This window comes from Toxotes jaculatrix, chromosome 14, assembly GCF_017976425.1.
Source record: "Toxotes jaculatrix isolate fToxJac2 chromosome 14, fToxJac2.pri, whole genome shotgun sequence".
NCBI classification, from domain to species: Eukaryota; Metazoa; Chordata; class Actinopteri; family Toxotidae; genus Toxotes; species Toxotes jaculatrix.
The window spans coordinates 8,292,541-8,307,720 of NC_054407.1; the positions used below are offsets into that span (position 1 = coordinate 8,292,541).

At 40.9% G+C, this 15,180-nt stretch overlaps 3 protein-coding genes across 3 annotated transcripts; 1 reads left to right on the top strand and 2 right to left on the bottom strand.

Moving 5' to 3' along the window:
- The first annotated feature begins 339 nt into the window (after positions 1–339).
- Positions 340–1,044, top strand: LOC121193532 (transmembrane protein 125-like). Its single transcript, XM_041055880.1, has one exon. It carries the CDS (start codon positions 340–342, stop codon positions 1,042–1,044), a length of 705 nt encoding a protein of 234 aa, XP_040911814.1.
- A 1,363-nt stretch (positions 1,045–2,407) lies between these two features.
- On the bottom strand, positions 2,408–2,755 carry LOC121193709 (leucine-rich repeat-containing protein 19-like). Its single transcript, XM_041056154.1, has one exon. It carries the CDS (start codon positions 2,753–2,755, stop codon positions 2,408–2,410), a length of 348 nt encoding a protein of 115 aa, XP_040912088.1.
- Positions 2,756–9,991: 7,236 nt separating this feature from the next.
- On the bottom strand, positions 9,992–14,923 carry LOC121193422 (protein shisa-like-2A). The gene is made up of 3 exons (XM_041055701.1): positions 14,742–14,923; positions 12,944–13,080; positions 9,992–10,176 (listed from the first exon to the last, which is right to left on the bottom strand). Exons 1-3 carry the CDS (start codon positions 14,921–14,923, stop codon positions 9,992–9,994), a joined length of 504 nt encoding a protein of 167 aa, XP_040911635.1.
- Between the last annotated feature and the right edge of the window lie 257 nt (positions 14,924–15,180).

Consider the following 15,180-nt stretch of genomic DNA (forward strand, 5'->3'; position numbering starts at 1 on the left):
TGTCATCAAACATTTGTGGGATCTTCCAAACTATCTATTGTAATGACCACTTGACTAAGCTTGTCTGATGGGATGCAGATGGATGGACCACAATATGACACTCATTTAACAAAAAGTGAGTAACTCTTTTCATATAAATTGAGATTAAGTACAGGGTGTTTCTGCTGGCAAACAGTCTCATAGTTGTGATAAAAAAAAGTAAAGTAAATGCAAAAATTATCTTTTCTTTTTTAAGATTATTTTATTGAGCATCAAAGTTATCATGTTGTATTCTGATCGTCTACCCAAATTCTGCACATACTTACAAGGACAGTCTGGTTTTGGGCTGGTTAACCTGCCATGACTGAGATGCAGACCTTCTACCACACCATGCGTCGTCCCCCAAGCCTCTACCTGGAGAATACCTTGATGCAGAGACGCATCTTAGAAGACCAGGTGGAGCTGTGGTGGTTCAGAGAGCCACGCCGGTCCTTGCTGTGCTACAGTGCCTCAGTGGCCCTCATACTGGGGCTGGGCCTCGGCGGCGTGGGCCTCCTATCCACCACCACAAGCTTGTCCGGGGAGTGGCGACTCGGGGTGGGCACCACCCTCTGTCTCTTAGCCCTCGCCGTTCTGCTCAAGCAGCTCCTCAGCTCTGCCATCCAGGACATGAACTGCGTACGGAGCCGGCGTCGCATCGACCAGCTGAAGAGCGGCGGGAGGGCTGACCCGGCTCTCATTCTTGCTGTGGGGATAGCAGTGATTCTCTGTGGGTCGGTGCTGCTCTGTGTGGCCTCAATCGGCAGCCAGGGTTATGACAGAAGGGAAATGATGGTGTCTGGTCTGGTGCTGATGGCGGCAGGGACAGGCATGACACTAGCTGTAGTGGGTTACGGTGTGCTGGTCTACCTAAAGAGGCGAAGGGAGCAAAGGAGGAGGAGGAGGATGAGAATGATCAGAGCGAGGAGGTTGGGGAGTCAAGCTGTTCGGGTGTTCAGTGTCTCAGGAGGACAGATGAGCCAAGCCGGGAGGGAGACATCCTCCAGCAGGACCAGCCTGATCTGAATGTGCTAAATGGGCAAGAACATTCAGAAAAAAACTTCAAAGAGTCTGTGAAAGGAAGATGACATGAAATTTGTCAAGTAGATGTAACAAAGTAGAAGAAAGGAGAGTGTATGCAGTTTTGTCAGTACTCCATTTTAAACACAACCCCTCCCCAGTCTTTGTGTTACAAATTATCATAAGACTGAACTTCATCAAAGGAATACCTGCACATAAGTTGTACCAGAGACTTTTACTGTCTGAATCACTATTTTAAATACAAATGAATAGTTATGGTTGAAAATAAACTCAACAAATGTTCACATCAAATCCAAACATTACTGTGTTGAGTGTGAATTCTGTACCACAGGCTCAAAGAACACATTCTCTGGCAAAGTATTCTTTAAAATGGAAGATAATGGAATTTCAATCAGAATGATTTTATTCATGAATCACATGTTCAAATAAAATGATTTCAGACTGTACATTTCTATCTTACATGAATACACTGAAGTTCACTTTTAAGCTTAAATCTGTAACTTTCTGACCACATTCAGACCACAACAAAGACGGCGGGGTGTCGAGGGGTTTCACCTCTTTGTTGTAAATCCACAGACAAAATATCAACCAGCCGCGTAACTTTAATGTGAGTGCTTGACTTACACAAGTGATTGACAGGTGCCATCTCTTTAGCAGCATTTTTGATTTAGCAGATGTTTACCAGATGAAAAATATAAAACAACAGAAGGCAAGGGATGTATATGCGAACATGACATCAGCAGAGTATTGTTACTGCACACTACAATCCAGTGTGCAGATAATCTCTGCTTTTTCCTTCACAACTGCTAAACTATAGAATAACTCAGTGCAGTAACGTTTTTCAAAAAAATCTAAATTTACTTCCACTTTTGTTTGTTTTTTTTCATCATATATATTTTAATCATGTCATAACTTTTAATTTTCTCACTTTGGACCCACAGGCAATTATTATTGCTGCAAATGTGGCTCAATCAGTTTCCATATTTAGTGTATCATACATCGACAGTGCACTTTCAGTTGTTCCAAAATTTGTTTTCTTTTTTTATATTTTCTTTAAGCTTTCCCTTTATTCTTGTGATATTTAAATACTCAACTTTGCCTGTTCTGACCACCAACAATTATTTAAAAGAATCAGTATGAGAATTTGTGAGGGGAACTGCTCACAGCTCATAGACATATACAAGCTGTGATTATGGGTTGCAAGTGGACACTGCTTCATTTCTGAATTCTCACAAGCCAAAAAACAGTTGGGTGCCATTGCTTCAAACTAAAAATCATGATCTCTCTAAAGTGTCATTTCATCTCAGCTGTAAACCAGCTGTTTCTGACGAAGTCTCCATTTATCTAATCACCCTATCGTGAACTGAAGCTCATCGTCGCTGTCTTCTATTCCGTCCTCCTCCTCCTCCTCTCTTTCTCTCTCTTCCCCTGCTTTCTCACTGGTCTGGATATAGTTATCCTCAATGAAGCCGTCATCATCCTCATCCAGCCCGCTCACAGCCCCTCCAACCACCCCCATTCTACCCGACACGCTGCTGGGGAAAGACGCGTCCTCTTGTCCGTACTGGCTGATCCCGTCGGCCTCTTGGAGCAGGGAGTGTCTGTAGCTGGCCAGAAAGCGATGGAAGAGGCGAAACTTGACTGCAACCACAATGAGGAGTGAGATGGTGAGGACTGTGCCAAGTGCCATAGCCATATAGGACCACTCCAGCGACTTTGGGCTCTCATCTACGGTGGCTGCCCCTTGGAAAACAGCAGGAAAATTGCTTTTATTGCATCTCCATGTAACTATAAAGACAACAAAGTCAACAGCAGTGCACTGGAAATGTTTCCTGTAAACGAAGTGTTACAGAGCTCAAAGTTCCCCAGACACACCTGATTGTAAATGCATAGTTAGGTGATGGTAAATTACCCAGCAGAGCTCCTTTTGTTACTTACTTCCAGTTTCAGTACTGTTACTGCTGGTGTGCTCTTCTTCCACTAGAAGATGTCTCTGAGAGACTTTGTGTCCCCCATTAGATATAAAAGCAGGACGTGCCTCTCCAACAAAAGCTCCACAGAGAAAAAACGCCACAAATATGCTGCAGCTCCACCGACCCATCTCTCTTTCTTATAGCAAAACCTGGAAAAAATACAGTCATCAACTGGTTACATTTACAGAGGATCATGAAAAGTACAGAATTTCCTCTTTGTGCTACTGTTACTAACCTCAAACACAAAGAGGGAAAATTGCACAAAAAAGAACAAACTATAAAACATATCTTCTTCCTTTGAGCAACTCGAAGCTTCAGCTGAACTTTACAGTGTATATCTACATACAAGAAGGGCTGTGATTTTGTTTCCCATCTCTTATTGGCATTTCATAATAGGAAGGGATGCATGCACAGCCAGTATGGAGAGAGGGAACATTTACAGCAACCGACAATTCCTCCTCTTCTTCCTTAAATATAATATATGAAATAAAACACCATTAAATAGACTTTTTCTTTTTGCATGAGTTATTTAACTTTTGTTATTTTAATTGCATGTTGCAGATATTACCTGTGCTCTTTTAATTAAACATTTTTTAATGCAGTGGTTTTTTTTGTTTGTTTGTTTTGTTTTTATTTTTTTTTTATTGTGATAACATCACTTTTACCTAAGTAAAGGATCTGAATACTTCATCCACCACCAGCAGCTCTGTGGCACTGTGGTCACATTCATAAACTCTGGAAGTCAGGTGATAATATTTAGGATTCCAAATTAGAGTAAAAGTAAAATTATTGTAATCCATGAGCTAACATGTTCTTCAAGCAGCCAATAAACACCACTCCTGTGGTACTGGAAAAGACATATTAATGAGTAATTTGACATTTAAACTTTGCCATTGGACAGTCATTTTTTTCACACACAAACCCTCACATGACTTGACTTGCCAGGTCTTGAACAATGGTCGTGGTTATAGTCCTGAACTGCTTACTTTAAAAATAACATAGGCACACATACGTTACATACATATAGATAATCCTTAATCCATGCAGCAGATGTGTAATATATCTGTACTGTATATATTTAACTCTACACAGAAGTACACAAGCACACAAGTAATACAAGAAAACGTTCATCAGGTGATGTAGGCCAGCACACAGTAGCTGTGTCTGAAGTCATATGACTACTCAATCTGTGTCACATACATTCCTACAGCCACTGTAATCAAACTGTCAACTTACACACAATACACAACAAGAAACAGAACTGTCTGAAGTGGCTTACCTGTACAAAATAGTATGATGGACAGAGCAGGTGGATCTCTCTTGGTTCTGACTTTTAAACAGTGTTTTTTGTCTTTGACTTCAGCTCCTTCTGAAAAAACAAAGAGACTTACTGGGCAAAGGTTGCAAGACATGTCATAATGTCACCCTTCCTGCACCATGCCCTCAAGACAGAGATGTTAATGAGTAACCACATTAGGTTTATCATTAGTCTTACAAGTGTAGTTCCTTTGTCACTTCCTTCTTCAATGAGGAATTGAAAATAAAATGTTTTTTTTAACGTAAGAATTATAAATAATTCAACTTTGAAAAGGTCATTGATCAATTGTCGGTCCTTGACTGGAAGCAAAGAGAGCCCCCAGTTAGATGGATTGTCATGCGATGTTGCATGTGTGCTCTCAGACCAGATAGTGGCACTGTAATCACATAAGATGTGTGAAACAAAGGCGCTCCACAGAATCTGCATGCTGTATGTGCATGGAGGGCATACAGTATGTGTCCATTTAATTTTAATTTTAATTAATTTATTATTATTTATTGATTGATTGATTTTGCAAAGGATCAGTGTGGCAAAAACTCTGGGTTTACAGTGTTTCAGTGTTTACTTCTCCCAACCCAATGTGAGCCACTTCCTGCTAAATCACCGGGTGTCTAATCAATGGTGCTGAGAGGAGGGCAGGCTGAAAATCAGTGAAATGATTCCAGGCGGACCCCGTCTCATTTATTATTAATGCACAATATACCATGATTTCTATGCCTGCGGAGCTTAAAGTACGTTTGATAATTAATGTAAATGTAAACATAATTATTTGTGTATGGTTGTTTAGTCCCAGTTTTCTATTAACTTAATCAGGGGTAATTGCAGCTATGAAGTCTTTAATGTCAGTGTTTTTAAAAATGATTTATAATGCCTTACTGCTCTGTGTGCTAACCCATCAAGAGGCCATCCATTGCTTGTAAAAAGAAATTTAGATTCACTTTCTAGTTTACATACTTTATAGTCTGCTGAAAGATGGTTTAGCTGTTTTTAAGTCATTCTTTCCTTTATGATTTTCTTTTCTTTAAACACACATCTGCCAGTGAGATTAGATTTTAATGCATTAGATCTTCATATCCGGTTACATACATTAGATCTCATCAGAATCTCTGTTGAAAGATTTTGAATTGAATTTGCAGCAGAAATGGGGAAAGGCGTTAATTCACCTGGTTTAAATGAGAGCTAGTACTGAATGAAATGACCTGCTGAAATGGATAACTGCTAAAAACACACCTGTTCACCATAGTCCACTCTCTGTCATCTGCCACCTGCTGTGATACCCCTGTATGACGGTCTAGTTTCTCTGGTGGTTCCTGTGTCCCATTATGTTTTTCATGTCTTTTATCCATAATCTTTACTTTTGACCTTCAGTCCAGAGAGGGAGCAATCAAATCACATTTGTTGCATAATGGACAGTTTTGACAAGCTCATACTGGGTACAGTCCAGTGCCACCATCACAATAAAATAGCTATAAAAAGCTTAAATACAGCTATAAATGCTGTGCACGTTCTGCACATGTCCGTCATCCGTCTAATACGTCAACACAGCTTATTGAAATGTAGATGTCTCCTTAGAATCTATTGAAGCAGAATAGATGCTAAATTAAGTTTCTACAGGTCAAGTTGTTCTGTATTCCAGGGACATATTTCTTACCCACTGTGCAGAGAGACCAGGAGAGGAGATCCATTCAATTTTAATCCACAATGCTTTTTCTCATTATGCTCACTGTAGGAGCAGGAGCTGAGCAAAATGGCTTTTTTGTAAATAAACCTCTAATGTTCTAAAAAAATTGTTTATGAGAGCTGTTGGATTTTTCATGTCAAGGATCTACATTAAATTCTTTATCTTTGACCTAAGAAAATAGGGTTATGAAAAAGGTTGTCTAAAGCGTAGAACTGTACAATGATGAGAGTAGGTTTGATTCCACTGTCTTCCCCTTTCACTGTGACCAGCTACCGCGTGCATTTTCAGAAATGCTCCTGTTGGCTTTCCAAGATGCCGACTCTTTACAGAGGAAGGTTAAGAACCCCACAAACAGTGAAAGCTTTGAACTGAAAGACTTTAAATCTCGCTGAACCATCTCATCTTTTTTTTTCTTTCATACTCTTCGACCAGCAAAGTGGCTTTAAAGCAAGGGGAAACAGAGGAAGAGCCCTCATGACCAGAGGTGCTCAGCTGGATGTGTTTAATACAAACACAGCAAACATCAGGTTGGCACTGGAGCTGCTCATCAAACGGTATCTCTGAAAAAGACATGTCTCTAAGAAACCTTCAGATAAACCAACAAAAAAAGACCAATTGCACAACCTGGAGACACTCGTAAAAGTTCAAAGCAGTTCATCTTTACATGGCTCAGAAGACAAGAGCAGTTAGGGTCAAGCAGCAGGTGGTTGGCAACAGGCAGGGAGAAAAACCAGGCAAAAGGCAATATCCAAAAACAGGTAGGTGGTTGAAAACTGGAAGGCAAAAACATGATCACAGCTGGAAAGCTTAGATGTAGAAAGCACAACAGACAATCGGGCAGAGAATGAGTGGAAATGGGTCTGTATATATACCGGGAACAGATTAGTGAATGAGGAACAGGTGAGTGGGGAAGAGTCAGGTGGCTGAAAGGTGGGAAGGGCTCGGGTTAGTGCAGGGAAGAAAGGAGTGGCAGTGTCTAAAATGACCTGACAAAGGAATATTCACTCTTTCAATGCACCATGCTGTTGAAATCAAACTTATCTGAAAGTACACAATGTGTTTATTTTATTGATACAACATCAGTATTTTCTGATGTAAAACATCCAGACTGGATTACTGATTGTGACGTTTTGTTTTCTGGCCTGCCACATGCCGGTACTAAAAGTCTTCAAATGGTTCAGAACGCTGCAGCTCGCCGAGAAAATTTAACCACAATTCACCAATTATAGATTCCACTCACTGGCTCCCTGTCCTTGTCAGACCGGGCTTTAAGGTGTTAGTTTTCATGATGACACACATAATCCTAAATGGACAGGCCCCTTTATACCAGTCTGATCTCCTTAAACCTTATTTTCCATCCCATGCTCTTTCTTCTTTAAAAAAAGGAGGCAGCAGAGCTTTTTTCCATTGTGTAAATGACTTCACTTTAAGTCATAATTACCTTATTTTATAATTTAATAGCCATTATCAGTTTTCCATGAAGAGATCATCTATGCATGTACAGTACGTGCATCAAAATCCAGTTTGAACTTTACCACAATTCACAATGTCAGTATTGTGAGTTGTAGCTTGTTTGTTGCTTCTCCATCATGGCATCTGGCCAGTATAGTCAATCACTGAAATGGACGAGTCAATGCATAATAATCATCCTTTGATCCAGAATTTACTGATGCTCTTTCAAGAACTGTGAATAAATCACAGTGTATATTCATGGAATGCATTTAAAACACGCCACCGTCATATATGGGGGCATCATATGAAAATAAACTGAATCCTTATTGTTGTTTTTCCTCTTTGATTCTTTGAAATGTACATGTATGATTCTGTTCACACCTTTGTGCATGTGTATCAACATATGCATGAGTAGAAAACATTCCTCCAAACATTTAGACAAATATGACCAAGTGACAGTTTGTAAACTTTTATACGGTAACTTGTACATCTATGAACATACTGTTAAATGAGGCAGACAGTTGACAAGGGAGCACAGGTGTTGTCAGTTTCCATGTAACAAATACATACGTGAAATTTAATCACAATCGCTTGACATAATTTGCGTGATTTTGTAAACACTTAAGCTACACTCGAAGTTACAAAAAACAAGGGCACTTGAGAGTTTTCACAGAAATGCAGTTCTCTTGTGTTTGTAATAGCTAAAAGGCTGGTGTAACATGTTCTGTCTCTGTAAGTTATGCACTACCATCCTGCCATTTTAAGTGTTTTGATCTGAAGTATCAATCAAAATGTACAGTAAAACTGATAAGACAAATTCAGTCGACCACTCCTTCCTTATGAAAATGAACTAAGGACAGACTTCCTGGTTGATTAATGTAGAATCCTTGAGTAAAAGAGACTGACAAAGAAGTATCTTAGCTCTATGGCACAGTGGTCAGAAAGCTTTGTATGTGTCCTGAATAACTTCCATCTTTATACCATATCTATATATTGAATCTGGTCTGTAAAGGACAGGAAAAGAAGTCCATTTGATAAAAATAAAGCTCTCTGACATCAAACTTGTTAGCTTGTTACCTGTTATTCTGCTTTTTTGTGGGACAGTTTTTACTCCGACAGAGGAGGTTAAATAAAAGCTTCTGACGTGACACAGCTCATAAGCTTTGATAGCCTCTTCTCTTTGGGACACTGGTTCTCACTGGTCAAAATTTATCAGAGCTGATGTGTACACAGAACATCTGAGTAGATTAATTTCACAGATCCTCAAATGGATCCTCTGATTGCAAGAAATCTATTGAAATGAATTTACTGCCAGATTTCAGATTTTGCTGTTTTAAATCCTGGTGTTTTCAGGCTTTTAGTTCAGCCCTGAAGATGAATTAAGCTTGAATTAGCTGACTGACACCTGCTGTTTCATTCATGCTTCAGTTTCACTGCTTCAAGATCGTGTGGCTGTCAGCTGACCTATAACTTCCAGCCATATTCATGCAAGTGCACAGTTATACCATTATAACTTTACTCTCCTCACTTTACTCCAGTCATACCAAAGCTGCCTGCTGCCACAGAGGCCAAACCTCCCCATCCACCTCCTTATGTGATTTTTTTTTTTTTGGTATCAATTTAACAAAAATGTAATGTTAATGAATATGTTAGTTAAAGGGAGATTAGGTCTCCAGTAGACAGGATGCAAACCTCAGTCCCCAGTATCAGACTCAGTCAGTCAGCCTCCCATCATTCACTTGGATGGTCACAAGAGGCTGCTTGTCAGGCAAACATAAACATAATTTCAATAATTTGAACAAACAAATGACAGATTTTTTTGCCAGGACAGTCTCATCACATTTCAGAGCCTCCTCACATATCGCTCAGTCCCTGAGTAAAATGTAGAAGATGTAACTACAAGTACAGCATTGGTGTCCAGGTTGAGCTGTTGTCATGGTGTAGTTAAGTTTTTTGTTGTTGTCATTTGCCTCATCCTGAGCATCTTTGTCTAGATCCATGTGAAACCGTGCATCCTGAAAGTACGTTGGACCACAACACTGGACCTGCATCCCTTGTTGCCCTTGCATATGCCTTAATGATTGAACAATTATTAATCAGTCTTTGGCTTTAATGAAGCCAATTATATGCGTTCACGTCCAAGAAGGTGGAGGATAATTAATTTCAGTTCACACGCTCCCAATTACTGCTGCTCAGTGCTGGAACACTTGGTTATACAGCCACGAGAAGGAAAGAAATTTAGTGTGTGAATGAAATTCATGAAGGCGTGAGATATCAGAGCCCTCATAGTGTGTGATTGTGTGGTCTACACCACTCGGAGTGGTTCTTTTTTCAAAATCATTTAATATTTACCACTAAACCACCAAGACTGCACATCTTATTACGTTAACCTCTGTCCCTCCCAGGGTCAAAGCCATCCACTGGCAGCACAGTCTGCTTCCAGATTCACCGGCTCTCTGGACTTCTGGACAGCCAGTTCTGTTTTTAAACGAGAAGTCTCTGAGCAGCCTACGAGGGGCTTTCCACTTTCACGCTGGTGACTGTGGCTGGGAAACATCTCTGGAACAGGCGCTCAGGGTCTGGCGGCTGGTTATCACAGTCCAGCTTCCTGCTCATGAAGTTCTTTCTGAATCCCTGCGGACCAGATGCACAGGTCGCTCTCGCATGGCTGGATCCTTCACTGGGATCTCCCTCTGAAAAGCATTCAGAAAATTCCACAAAATTCAAATTTCAAAAATCACCAAACACCTGAAACAGAGCAACATGTATTCATCTCATGCCTCATTCCAACTTTGGGGAAAGGAATCATATCTTCTACCAGACTCCTTGGCCTGAATACGTGGCTGACATCAGCTTACCTCATGCATGGGATCAAGTTTATTGGCAATTTCAGTATCTTTTGGAACTGACACATCACCAGATCCAGACTACTAAATGCCAGCCTATGTCTTGCTCCTGGGATGCCATACCCATACAAGAATGTGTGGATAAGGACAAGGACAATGCACACAGGCTGGCAGCCTGTATTCCCTACCCCCAGCCACCTCACTCATCTGACCTTCTGCTCCACATCACGCAAGGCATTCACAGGATGTCTCCGTCTCAAGGGGACCAACAACCTCCCCCCAAGCAGCCGTGCTGATGCTCAGTGATGAGCTATTGAACTACTGAAGATGACACAGACCCCCTGGCACTTCCTTAAACATACCGGTGATCTTAAAACAGCAGGTGGCATGGTCAAAAACACCTGGTATCCTGGTACCTGTCTCAGTAATCGTGTCTATAGTCAGCCACAACCAGCGTCCTCTCCTGTCACATAATTCCTACAGCTGAAATTGGATTTTTTTTGGTTAATGATCTGATAAATGAAAATAACTTGCACTGTAAGTTTCTATTAGCAACACTGATAGAGGCTTGTGCTTCAAACTATAATTTTTATCAGTCAGTCAGACAAAACAGGAAAGGAGGAGGGATTAAGCCATTTTCTCTACGGAGTTTTATGTGAAATTGCAGTGACCTGGGTGATTTTACATCATCTGAATATCTTGCTCTTGAGCCTGAAGCAGAATTATCAGTGCTCATCATTAGGCCACCAAAATATTCATCACTATCGCTACAGGAATTCTGATCTCAGTATCAGTAGATATGACAGATTCATTCTGAATGAAGATCTGAATATTCATATTAATATAAAAAGAATGACACCAAGCTGTGGAGCTTGTGAATTTACTGGGCAGCTTTGAACTCACCCAGCATGTAAATGAAGCTGCTCATCAGCATGGTAACACTCTAGACTTTGTAATAACAACAGGGTTAAACACTGATAGTTTTAAACACCTGATTTCTTAATGGAGCAGGAGCACAGTTCTCTAGTATCATGAGCTAATTTCAGCCATAAGGTTTGTGACAGCCCTTTAAATGACATGCTTGAATTTTTCAACAATACACTGTCACCTGCTTTAAATACTACTGCTCCACTAAAGGTTAAGAGGAGGTCGACTGACAGAACCTCTCCATGGCTAAACAATTACAGTGTTAATGAGATTTTGACAATCTGTCAGAATGGAGGAAAAGAATCCATGACCATAACAAAGCCACACGTCTGTAAAGAAAGGATTACAACTCTAAAACATTGTTCTCCGCTATTGACCCATTGCTTAATACTACCCCCACCCTGCAGTTTTCTGCATCAAAATGTGAACAATTGGCCCTTCAATAACAAAATAACTTCAATTAGATCCTGTACTTCTGTTCATGTAAACACAGAGGACCTCAGTGAACCCTGTAAAAGAGACGCAATCATGGGAAAATTCACTTTAACTGAGCTTTGCAAGACTGTCAATGAGTGTACCTCCTCCACTTCATGCATTGACCCTGTGTCTACAGCATGTTCAGGCTGGTTCAACAGTTTTTCAAGTCATGTCCTAAAGACTAATAAATACAATCCATTCAAACTGGCAACTTCCCAGACGCCTTCAAAGCAGCTGTTGTAAAACACATACTGAAGTAACCCAGCATAGATAATAATGCACAAACCAGTTTGTAAGCCAATATCAATACTCAGCTCTGATGAAAATAAGGTCTCAGCTCTTGTCCCCTCAGACTTAAGAGCAGCATTTGACACAATTGACCGTGATATCCTAATCAATCGTGTTGAAAAGCTGGCTGCTCACTCCGACTGTGTGTTAAACAGGTTCTCAGTCATCCAGGCCATGGTATTGACCTGGATGACTGAGAATCTTCACAAACACATTAGTCCAGTTTTAGTTGCTCTGCACTGGCTTCCTATAACATTTAGAATTGATTTTAAGGTCGTCCTCCTTATATACGAAGCCCTTAATGGGCTAGGACCAAGCTATATTGCTTAACTATTTGCCTTCACGATACCTACGGTCATCTGCTGATGGTTCCCAGCAGCAGCCAATAGAAAATTGGGAATGCAAAAGTTATGGACCACATACTAAAAACTTTTATCTCTTCACTTTATCTTTTAACTAGCTCTGACTTTCCTGATGCAGGCCTGAAATTCTTTTTTTCTTCTTTGCTTCGTTCACTGCTGCACATCTTGTACAAAATGTATTTTCACTCAACTTTATGCCTTCCGTGTATTCTTAATTTTTAACTTTGAATTCAATGGGGTTTTTTTCCATCTTAAGTAATGCAATCTATATATTCTATTTTCTTATTTATTTTTAGCTTAATTTTATCATTACTACTGTTGGCATTCCAAAGGTACCCTACAAATAAAGTATCAAATGGAATATAAACGAGGTATCTGCACACATACGAAACAAAAAAGAAAAATGGCTAATTTAAAGCAATCAAGGGTAATTTATTGCAGAGGTTTTCTCTGAACTGAAGAGCACCTCACAACTGAAGTAATTCCAATTATCATACTGTACTTAAGAGAGCCTATACACACACACACACACACACACATACACACACACACACACTAACCTGGTACTCTGAGGGGTAGGCCGTTGTCAAGACGACTGGGTTTGGTGGCGATGAAGAGGTAGCAGAGGACACATACGGTGATGAGGAAGGCAAGGAGGACCACCGCTGCAATGGACAGACCAACCAGAGCGCCGATACTGAGAGGAGGAGGAAATGAGAGGAGACAGCAGTAAGGACACACAATCATGAAATGAAGAAGGGAAAAAAATACTGAATGATAGAACATCAAATATGGAAAGATAAATAATATACAAAGCTGCTGAAGTAATTAACTTTCTTAATGATTATCAGTAGATGATCCACGATGATCCACCATATCCAGATGGGGAATCTGGACATGGTGATGAAGGAAAAATCCAAATAAATGAGAAGAGACACGTAGTGAATGCGGATGCTTCCGCACAGGTGCACTGCATGGTACAACCAATTAACATCCTGTCCTGCTCTGTGACATGTATAAAAGTGTCGAGCAACTGACTCTGATTTTGTATCAAGATAGAAAGAGGAAAAGATCTAAGAGACTTTGACGGAGGATGTATTGTTGGAGCATAGATGGCAGGAGCTTCAGTCACAAAGACTGTTCAGCTGGTCAATAGGAACAGTAACTAAAGTGACATCTGTACTTAGACCTATGGGAAAGACATCAGTACACAGGGTCAGAAATTGTGGTCGACAGCTCACATTTGATGACAGTGATGCTCATGCACTAATGTGATAGGCGAGGAAAAACAGAAGAGCAGCTCTTCCTCAGGTGGCTGAGAATGTCAATGTCAGGACGTGATTAGATTGAGTCAGTGAGAGCAGTCTGTTAACAGTTACATAGTAAGGGATGCAGAGCAGAAACCCCTCAGTACAAACATGAATGAACATCTGAGAGTTCGGTGATGAAGAAACCAGAGACACTGGTCTACAGAGGTGAGGAACACAGTGCTATGGTCGGATGAGTCATCCTTCACCATATTCTCCACCAGTGGGGGAGTTCAGGTGTGGCCTGAATGCCTGACCCCCACAGTGAGGGGATCCAGAGGCTCTGTTATGCTGTGGGGGGCATTTTGCTGTCATGGTTTGGGTCCACTTGTCCCCCTTAGATGGAGGAGTCACTGCAGATCCATACAAAGTTATTCTAGTGATCACCTTTAACCTGTGATGAAACATTTCCAACATGATGGGAGTGGTCTGTTCCAGGACAACACCTCCATCCATGGGACAGGAGGGGTCACTGACAGGTTTGATGAGTATGAAAATGATTTCAGTCACATGCTATGACCTTCACAGGCACCAGATCGTAACACAATTGAACACCTGTGGGAGATTTTGGAAGGATGTGTTAGACAGTGCTCTCCATCACCACCATCAAAACACCTGATGAGGGAATAGCTTTTGGAAGAATGGTGTTCATCCCTCAGGTAGAGTCCAGAGACTTGTTGCCAAGGTGCACTGAAGCTGTTCTGGTGGTACGTGGTGACCCAACACTTTACTAAGACACTCACTGGTTTTTCCTTTAATCTGTCAACTCTCTGTGTCTGTGAGTGCAGGTGTAAATCAGGTACTGCTCCCTTAATTTGTGAACAGACAAAAACAGCAACTAAAAAGCTGCATTCTTAAGAAAATCTTTCATTTGCCTTCTGATTAGCTGCTCAGTTGAGCACAGGAGAATATGGTTGCATGATCTACAATATCCTCATTCAAATAACTGACAAAATACGTAGAACACATTAAAAAAATAAATAAATAAAATAAGGAAAGATAATCATTACCAGTACTGTGGGAAAAATACTTTTTGCCATAGTCCCCTTACCTCAGCCACCACATGTATCCGTACTCATAGGGGAAAAAACTGTTGGGATCATCACAGCAATATTTAACATCATTAAATCCACAGCAGTAAACAGCGGCAGCGGCATTTCCCGGTCTGGGGCAGGAGAAACCGTGCACTAACACACCGTCAGTGCTGTAGTAACTGCTGCATTCAGCGCTCATGGTGCAGCGGTGAGAGAAAGAAAGAAAGACAGACAGGCAAAAAAATAAAAAACAAAACAAAACAAGAAAAAACCCACTATGAACCGCGGATTAAAGTGAAGACGAGGATTCCAGCATCCTCAGACAGTGAGATGTGCGCTCTGATGTTAGACCCGGGGCAGAGCGCGTCTCTGCATCAGCTGCGTGGATGAACACGCAGGGAGACGGAGGTGGAAAACTTTGAGTCTGCAGAAAACTGGAGCGCTCTCTCTCTCTCT